The sequence below is a fragment of the Cygnus olor genome, chromosome 9 (genome assembly GCF_009769625.2).
Source record: "Cygnus olor isolate bCygOlo1 chromosome 9, bCygOlo1.pri.v2, whole genome shotgun sequence".
NCBI lineage: Eukaryota > Metazoa > Chordata > Aves > Anseriformes > Anatidae > Cygnus > Cygnus olor.
In genome coordinates this window covers 13968683-13977789 of record NC_049177.1, presented here as the reverse complement: position 1 = coordinate 13977789, position 9107 = coordinate 13968683, and the positions used below count along the sequence as shown (strand labels likewise).

Sequence of the window (9107 nt, the reverse complement as noted above, 5' to 3'; positions counted from 1 at the left end):
TGCACGGCACAGCGTGCCAGCGCCAGCAGCGTCACCGCGGTCACCTCGGCGTGCCCGTGCCGGTGGTGGTGGTGGCCCCATGGAGATGGGCACCGGGGGCACCGGTGGGAGCTGGAGGCGTGAGGGCCTGCGGTCTGCTCCAGGTCAAGGGGGGGCAGAGCTGCTGGTGTGACAGGCATCATGACAGGGCTGGGGCATCGTGACAGGGACAAGGAAATCGTGACAGGGACAGGAGCATTGTGACAGGGACAGGGGCATCGTGACAGGACAGGGGCATCGTGACAGGGACAGGGGCATTATGACAGAACCTGAGGCACTGTGACAGGGCCAAGGGCACTGTGACAGGGCCAGGGGCACTATGACAGGACAGGGGCATTGTGATAGGCCCCAGAGCACCGTGACAGGACCTGGGCACTGTATATATAGGGTCGGGGGCACTGCGACAGGATCTAAGGCACCGTGCCAGGGACTGTGACATCGTGACAGGGCTGGGGGCACTGTGACAGGGACATGGGCATTGTGACGGGACCTGGGACATCGTGACAGGGACAAGGGCATTGTGACAGGACTTGGGACATAGTGACAGGACCTGGGAACTGTATAGGGTCTGGGGCACCGTGACAGGCCCCGGGTATCGTGACAGGACCTATGACATCGTGACAGGGACATGGGCACTGTGACAGGACTTGAGATATCGTGACAGGACCTGAGGCACTGTCACAGGGACCGTGATGACAGAGCCCTGCCGCCCCCCGCCTCACCCCGCAGGCAGCGGCCCCCCCACAGCGCAGCTCCCCCCTCCCCGTCCCCCCGCCCCGCTGCCGGCGCCCCCCGCGGGCTCCAATTAACCCGGCAATTAGCGCCGGGCCCTCCCAGCGGAGCGGCGCCTAAGGGGTTAAACCCGCAGCCGCCCTCCCGCCCCGCGCGCGGCCCCGTTGGGCCGCCCATTGGCCGGCGCGCGGCGCGCGGCGCGCGGCCAATGGGCGGGCGCCGTCCACGAGCCGGGGCGGCGTGCGGGCGGCGCCCATTGGCTGGGCGCGAGTGTGGGAACGGCGGCGGGGGACGTTTCACACGAGCCGCGCGCGTGCGGCGCGCGCTATAAGTAGGGGCGGCCAAGGGCGCGCGGCAGCCGCGCCGCGCCGGTCCCAGCGCCCGCCCGCCCGCTGCCGCACGGCCTCCTCCGCGGCGGCGGGCGCGGCCGCACGATGCCGGCCGACCTGATGGAGAAGAGCAGCGCCTCGCCCGTGGCCGCCACCCCCGCCAGCATCAACGCGACGCCCGATAAGCCCAAGACGGCGGCGGAGCACCGCAAGGTAAGGGCCGGGCCGTGCCGCGCCGTACCGGGCCGGGCCGTGCCGTGCCGGGCGCTCACCGCCGCTCTCTTGCAGTCGTCCAAGCCCATCATGGAGAAGCGGCGGCGGGCGCGCATCAACGAGAGCCTGGGGCAGCTGAAGACGCTCATCCTGGACGCGCTGAAGAAGGATGTAAGCCGGGGGAGGGGGGGGGGAGCCGGGGGTGCGGGGTGCCGGGGGGGAGCCGTGCCGGTGCGAGCCGCCCTCTGCCCGCAGAGCTCGCGGCACTCCAAGCTGGAGAAGGCTGACATCCTGGAGATGACCGTCAAGCACCTGCGGAGCCTGCAGCGGGCGCAGATGACCGGTGAGAGATGGGGCTGGGGGGGGGGGGGGGGGGGGGGGGGGGGGGGAGGCAGAGGGGGGTGCTGGGGTGCTGTGCGTGGGGTGCCGGGGTGCTGGGCGGGGGGTACCGGGGTGCCCGACCCCATCCCCGTGCTGTGGGAGCACCGTGCTGCTGCCCTGGGTGCTCCCCGCTGCACCCTGCATGCGTGATTCTGGTGCTGGGAGGGCTCCGGTGCCCCCTGCCCAGGGGTGCTGGGGGGGCGGTGCTCGCAGGATGGGTCCCCCGGTGCTACGGGGTCTGGGGGGGGCAGCAGGGGTCTCCGCTCGCCACCTGGGTCTGAGGTGCTGGGGGGCGCGGTGCTCTCTGCCTGGATCCCCGGGCTCCGAGGGGGGCTGCAGGGTGCGATGCCGGGGGGCTGCGCAGCCCGCTGACCGCCCCGTGTCCCTCTCGCCCCGCAGCTGCGCTGAGCACGGACCCCACGGTGCTGGGCAAGTACCGCGCCGGCTTCAGCGAGTGCATGAACGAGGTGACGCGGTTCCTCTCCACCTGCGAGGGCGTCAACACCGAGGTGCGCACCCGGCTCCTGGGCCACCTGGCCAGCTGCATGACCCAGATCAACGCCATGAACTACCCCGCGCCCCCTCCGCCGCCTCCGCTGCCGCCGGCCGCAGCCTTCGGGCCACCCCTGGTGCCGCCGGGCGGTGGCGCGGGGCCGCTCCCGGGCATGCCCTGCAAGCCGGGCACCGACGCGGCCAAGGTGTACGGCGGCTTCCAGCTGCTGCCCGCCTCCGACGGGCAATTCGCCTTCCTCATCCCCAGCACCGCCTTCACCCCCGGCGGGGCCGTGCTGCCCCTCTACGGCGGCCCCCCCACGGCTGCCACTGCCGCCTCGCCACCTGGCCCGCCACCCGGCACCGCCGACTCGGTGTGGAGACCCTGGTGAGGGTGGCGGGCACCGGACTGGACTGAGCACCGCACCCCGTGCTGCTGGCACGGCTGTACATAGGTTATATGTTCATATTGGATTGTGCCTTTGTACCATAGCACTCCCTCAACAGCGTTTCGTGTTTTACACGAGATCTTTTTTTCTCCCTTCCCTCCCCTTCCTTATGTGACACCAAAGATTTTTTTTTTTTTTTTTTTTGAATGCTCTTAAAATAAAAGTCTCTTCCATTTTGGAAGGCCTTTGGAGATAAGTCGGAGTGCTGGCGTGTGTGCGTAGGAGGGAGCCTGGCTCCTGGCTTGCTCCCGGCCGCCCATGGATTGATTGTGCTGCTGCAGGGCTGGAGCTGTCAGTCAGAGCCTCTGTCCCCTCGCCGCCTTCTGAAACCACCCGGCCCCTCTCCCTGCCCCCGGGGCAGATGTAATTACTGCTTCCTTGGGAGCAGTTCAGCTGATCAGACTTGTTAAAAAGAGCTTATGTTTGCAGAGCTGGTGAATGCGCTGAGGGAGGCACCTCCGCTCTCCTCCTGGCTCCCGGGGGCTGGCCGCGGCGGAGCAGCCCAGGTAAAGCGAGACGGATTCGGCACGGAGCCCAGCTCTCCGGGCCCGAGGTGGAGCTGCTTGCAGGAGCCTCCTGCCCGGACCCCGAGGGGCCCGCTCCCCAGCCGCGGTGTAAATCACAAGTGACTCCAGTCCGTTGATTTACAGAAGGGCGCCTGCCAGCGGCTCGTGTTACAGAAACGCCAGGCTCTGCGGGACAAACTGACACGAGGGCTCCGTCTCCAGGCTGACAGGCTGCAGCAGGCGCTCGCGCGGCGCTGGGTACCACCTCCACCTGGACTTGAAAGCGCAGAGCCCTTCCCAGCCCTGGGCACGAGGCAGGCTGTGCTGGATGATTAATGCTCTGCATGTGGTTTTGATAGAGTCGGGCATTTCCTCTGCTTTAATATGGAAAACACATGTCAGGGGGAGCGATGTGGGGCTGCGCGGACTACCTCCCCTCCTAACTGCGAGTGGCAGCTGACCCCTCTGACTTGGTCATGCCCCATTTCCAGGCAAGATGCGAGCCCTAGATAGAGGCAAGCGGTAGTCTCGGGTTACAGCTTGCATCACCCTTCCTAACAAGTCCTAACTCAGAGCGGACAGCTTTAACCGTGCCAGGATCCACTGGGGATTCCTTCCAAATCCCACCGCAAAAGCTTGTTGGGTTTTGCCTGGCTCAGCCAGGTGCTTGACTGCAGCCAGGTGCTGGGGAAATGAAAGCCGTGGAGAGCAGGGGAGCAGGCAGATGAAACCTGCTGGGCTCCGGAGCCCTCCCTGCCCCCTGTGTACAAACAGAGCCTCCTATTCTGAAACGCTCCTTGGGATGGATTTTGGAGGGGGAGGCAGGGGGATGTGTCTGGGATCCATTCCTGCAGGGCTTGCTAATGAGGACGTGGCTGGTGATGGTTGTCTTCTAAAAGCGGCTGCAGAGGATGATCTCCCGAGCACCTGGGTGATGAAGAACGTTCCTCTCTCCTTTTTTTTTTTTTTTTTTTTTTTTTTTAAGATAGTTTCCCCTCCTGAATCTCCTCGTGCCTTTGCTGCTCTGTCTTACTGCTGCCTTCACGGTGGCTGCAAGGCTTGGGAATACCGGATTTGCTGCCTCCAGGCAGGCGTGCAGCCTCCCACCGGCTGCAGGTTGCCTCGCTGAGCTGCAGGTAACGTGGGCAGGCCTGAGCCCACCTTGTTTTTGGGAAAACACCGGTGGGACCTGTCCATCTGGGAATCTCACCACGGGGCTGTAGCACATCACCTGCCACAGCCAGGCAGAGGCCACCCCTTCTTTTGGAGCAGTTGATTTGGAAAGCGTTTTAAGGGCTTTGCGGTAGGTTCATAGAGAACATACAGCAAATCCAGGAGTGAAAGACAAGACAAACCCATTTGCTGATGGGGTTTAAATAGCCTAGCATAAAGCAGATATGCCGTGCTTGTACCGGTTCATCCAAAGCTTTGTTTGTTCTATCCCACAGCCTGTTGACATGAGAGATCTGCTTGAGTCTGTGAGATTTGAGGGGATCAGAGCAATTCCCAGGAGCCGTGCTCTCGATGCCAGCTCACTCAGGCCGTGACAAATTTGGATGACAAATAGGTCTGTGGTCCCATAAGCTTAGGAGTTACCCTTCATGTACAGCAAGTGCCTTCGCCCTTGACCACGCTGGTGCCATGGGATGAGCTTCCACGGGAAGGGAGGGACGGGGTGCTGGGGAGGGACAGGGTGAAGCTGCTGGACGGTGGCCTCTCATTGAGGACCCTCACCCCTGGAGGTCTCACAGATGCCTTCCTACAAACGCCAGTGAGGGCTGCGCAGAGGCACCGAGCAGAAAACCCCATGACCGGCTCCGACCCTCACTGCTGACTGCACTCCAGCTCACTTTGCTGCCGCCGGCTGCACGCACGCGTGCCGCACACCTGCCCGCGGCCCCCAGCACCCCTCCGTGCCCCCAGCACCCTGCTGTGCCCCCAGCACTCGCCGTGCCCCTGCCCTCGCCTCCCCGCCTGCCCTGCGGCCGCTCGCTCCCGCCGGGCGCTGCCGCCCACCCGGGAAACCTGTCATTAAAGTCAATTAACTTTTCCCACACTCCTCGCGAGCGGCGCAAAACCCCTCCTCGCTTCCTCCTTGGCTCTTAAGTGCTACCATATGGCACGGGCCCCGGCCCCCCCGCGCCCGCCCTGCCTTTGATTCCAGCCAGACAGCCCCGGCTTTATGATTTAAGCCGAGAGAGCCCTCGTACCAAGCCCTGGGCCGCGCTGCGGCCAAGGTGGTTTTTTTAGCAGGCAAGGCTGTTTTCTGGCAGGAAATGAATAGCTCCCAGATGAGCTCAGGAACCTGAGAGGTCGTGAGAAAGGAGCGAACCCCCGGCGCGGTGGCGGGCTGCCAGGCGGCGGGGAGGGAGGGAGCGCGCCCGCGGCACACGAACCCGCTCCGGCCCCCGCTGCCGGCAGGCGCCGTGGCCCAACGCCGGCCGAACGCCTCCGCACGCCGCGCTGCATGGCCTCGGCCGCCCGGCACAGGCCTCGGCCTCTCTCGTGCCAGGGCCCGCCAGCCGGCCTTGGGCTGCCGTCCAGGCCTCCAGCCCCGGGGGCCGGTGGAAAAGCAAGCTGGTGGCACGGCTGGGGAGTTTTTTTAGGGGGGGGACTGAGGGTGGGCGGCATGGGGGGGACCCCCCACGCCAAGCTGGGGGTGCTCCCGCTGCCCACCGCAGTGCTTGGGGACGGGATGCTCCAGCCCCGCGGCTCCCAGCTGGGGTGCGCAGCCCCCCCCCAACCCCACGGAGGGGCCCGATCCCCCCCAATCCCTGCAGCCACCCAGCACCAGCGCCCGCCTTCGCTCCGCTGCTGCCCCCGGGGCAGGGTGGGGAAGGGGACCTGTGATTTACAGGGGTGACATGTGTTTTACTTAAAACAAGTCAAACAAAAGCCTGGTTTGTTTTGCGGAGCGCAGACTTCCTGGTGGGGTCAGCCCAGACAAATGACTCCGCTCCATTTCATTAAACATTTGCGGCCGGCCACGCCATCAGCTGGTGCTCGGGGCCGCGTTCCCAGCTGGGACGGGGCGCGGGGGGAAGCCGTGCAGCTGGAGCCTTGGGGTGCCTGTCCCCACAGCCACTGCACTGCGTCCCCCTGGTCAGCAGCATCCCCTGCCCCAGCTCAGCTGTCCCCCCCTGGACACAGCCACGTCGGTGCCACACGGGGAGAAAGCCACGGGAACCATTTGCGGGGGTGAGTGCTCCGTGCCCCGGTCCCGGTGATTTCAGCCTCACAAAAGCAGCACCCCACTTAAATAAAAGCAGCATTTCCATACAGACCTGCCAGCACCACAGCGTGGATGGAGCTGGGACAGCCTGGACATACGAAGGGGACACTTGGTGCCCCCAATGCCACTGCTGGGGCAGGCTCACCCCGCAGGTGACACCCCTCAGAGCCACGTCTCCCAACCCCCGGGGTGGCACGGGGTGCACTGGGGTGCCCCGCAGCCTTTCCAAGGGCACCCCGAGTTCTGTCAGTGCTTCTGGCTGCCGTGTGCCAGGGGGTCAGAGTGCTCCCGGCAGCGACTTGGGGCTGCGGCGGCTTTTCCTGCTGCAGAAGATGGGCTGCGGTCCTGTTCTCTGGAAACCATTATGAGTTCTTGAAACCGTAAAACAATCTGGCTGCTCTCTCTCCTGCTGACGTTGGAAATCTGGACAGTGTTTGTACCGAGAGAGAGGCAGGAGGATGTAAAGACACATGCCGAATCCTGCAGCCGCGTATCGTGCCTGGCTCCGGCTCCGCAGCCCCGCTGCAGCCCCGGCATAGGCGCAGCCTTGGCAGTGCTGAGGCGTGTGGGTGCCAGCGAGGGGAGGCTGGCTTGGGCCCGAGCCCACCGCAGCCCCGCAGCATCCTCCCCGGGGCCAGTGACTAATAGAAAGTAGGACCAAAACACACTCGTCCCGCCAAGCTCGGGGAATATTTGGCTCTGTTTGCAGCTCCAGCATCAGGCGGAGCCCCATCCCCAGCTCCGTCGGCAACGCACTCGGCTGCAGGCCTGGAGGATAACCTGCCCTCATCCCAGCAGGGAAATTAATTGTTTTAGGGGCAGAGAGCACGTGGCCCCTTGCACCCAGAGGTGCAATTGCAGCGTGTCAATGAGGGGCAACACCTGAGCTGTTTCCAGCTAGAGGAGGGGCTGGGGCATCCTTCAGTGCTGCCCTTCTGAAGGCATCCACACACAGGGCCAGGTTCTTACTGGTGCGAGCCGGAGCCCTTCTGCTCCCACTGGTGGGGCTGAGAGCCGCGTGAGGGTCTCACGGCGAGCACCCCGGTGACCGTGACGTGGACGTTTCCTTTCTCCTCGCTCCTAACCGTGGGGTGGGCGCTGGCTGGTCCCACAGCACGGAGCTCCGCGCTTCCCTTCCCACGGGACCGCCTGCGTTCAGCCATCCCCTAGCTGTTATTGTGCTCGGGAGCAGCGGGGTTGGCAGCCCGACAGCCTGTGCTGGTGTTTCTGAGCGGGCTCCAAGCAGCTGTTAGCGCTCACAGGCGGCGCTGGCGCAGGCTGGCCTCCCCGCTGGGCTCAGCTGCGTGGCCAGGGCTGGGGAGCCCGGGCGAGCGCTGAGCTGGCAGCACACAGCCAGGGGACATGGGGACAGACCCACAGGGACAGGGTGTCCGTGCCACCTCCCCGCCCGCGCTGCTGGGCGGGCAGCGGGAGCATCCCATCCAGCATGGAGGAGCCAGCACTGGGTTTTTGCCCTCTCTTTTCAGGAGCACAATGAGGTTTATCTCAGCTGGCTGGAGGTGCCGCGGCCCCCGGTGGGCTGAGCGGCATTGTGTTTGCTCAGCCAGCGGCACGGCAGGAGCGAGGGCCGGGTCACAGCGCGCCTCTGGGGAGCTGCCGGGGCAGGCGGCGAGGCAGAGGCGCTTCCCCTGCCCAGCAGCATCCTCCTGGGAGCGAGGATCCCCTTATCGCCCCCATTTCCCTGTCTGGGGGATCCCACAGAGGCCGTCAGGCTGCAGACAAGGCTGGTTTTAACCATCATCCCCCGGCAGAAGGCCGAGAGGACCTGGTGGGACAGGCAGTGCACAGCCTCCATCTTTCACAGGGGAGGCGCGGCAGCCAAGTTTCACAGCTCAGAGTTGTCCCCCCCCTGCTAGAGCCCACTGAGACCCCCCTCCCAAAGCAGAGCTGGTTTGTCACTTGCTGGGGTCGCGTCCTGAGGAGGTCGGGCAGGCTCCTGCTAGGACCCGTCCCAGTCTGCTCCGCTAGGACCGGGCGTTAGGAGAGCCTGCGCCAGGGCTGTGCGCTGGGGAGGACACGCGGCCAGCCCCGGGGCTGCCTGCAGCCTCAGCTGAGGACAAAGTCTTGTTTGTCTTCCCTTTCTGTGCAGGGTGCTGTGCTCTCGGCTCCCCTGCCCCGCTGCTGCCTGTTTGTTTGCGGCGCTGGTGCAGAAAATTGTCATGTCTGTCACTGCCAGTGCTTTGCTAACGGTGTGGCCACCTGGCTCACTGGGCTGGAAGCAGGGCCCTAAGTCCCCTGGAAACCTTCTCATCCCAATGGGCAAGGAAGGGAAGGGCTTTAAAATGCATTGGTTTAGAGGGTGCCTGAAATTAAAATAAGACCATGAAACGAGCAGGCTCCTCGAGGCGACCGTGCCCACTGCACTGAGCCCTGCTCCCACCTTCCTTGGTGCCTGCTGCTCATGCCATGCCCTGGGCCCAAGGGAGGTGACACCCACGGACCCAAATGTCCTCCTTGCTGGGCTGTGGCCACCCAGGTGGCATGTCTCCAGCTATCTGCCTGCCCAGGGGCTCGCCGAGTGCCTGGGGCTGTGTGTGGGCTCAGACGATCGACACTGTGCCCAGGGGAGCCCGGTCCCCCCGGTCTGTCCCCCCGTGGCTTGCAGCACTGCCCTGGGGGGGACGCAGGCACACAGCAGCCTCTTGCTTATTGGGAAGAAGATCAAGAGGCAGCTTGATTACAGCCACAAGGGCCTGGGCGCACAAGTACCTTG

General features: G+C 65.0%; 1 protein-coding gene across 2 annotated transcripts; it reads left to right on the top strand.

Annotated features, from left to right (window-relative positions):
* The first annotated feature begins 1130 nt into the window (after positions 1–1130).
* On the top strand, positions 1131–2831 carry HES1 (hes family bHLH transcription factor 1). Of its 2 annotated transcripts, XM_040567331.1 has the most exons (4): positions 1131–1313; positions 1389–1484; positions 1569–1656; positions 2094–2831. In XM_040567331.1, the coding sequence occupies exons 1-4, from the start codon at positions 1206–1208 to the stop codon at positions 2576–2578; spliced, it is 777 nt and encodes a 258-aa protein (XP_040423265.1). In that variant the 5' UTR covers positions 1131–1205; the 3' UTR covers positions 2579–2831. The 2 variants fall into 2 exon arrangements, with proteins under 2 accessions (XP_040423265.1, XP_040423264.1); XM_040567330.1 differs by having other exon boundaries at positions 1131–1484.
* The last annotated feature ends 6276 nt before the right edge of the window (positions 2832–9107 follow it).

Excerpts from the sequence above, each read along its gene's own strand:
- HES1 (XM_040567330.1), top strand. The coding sequence starts at position 1,206 with ATGCCGGCCGACCTGATGGAGAAGAGCAGCGCCTCGCCCGTGGCCGCC. Across the intron at positions 1,485-1,568 it reads TGGACGCGCTGAAGAAGGAT|AGCTCGCGGCACTCCAAGCT; the intron begins GTAAGCCGGGGG and ends CTCTGCCCGCAG. Across the intron at positions 1,657-2,093 it reads GCAGCGGGCGCAGATGACCG|CTGCGCTGAGCACGGACCCC; the intron begins GTGAGAGATGGG and ends CTCGCCCCGCAG.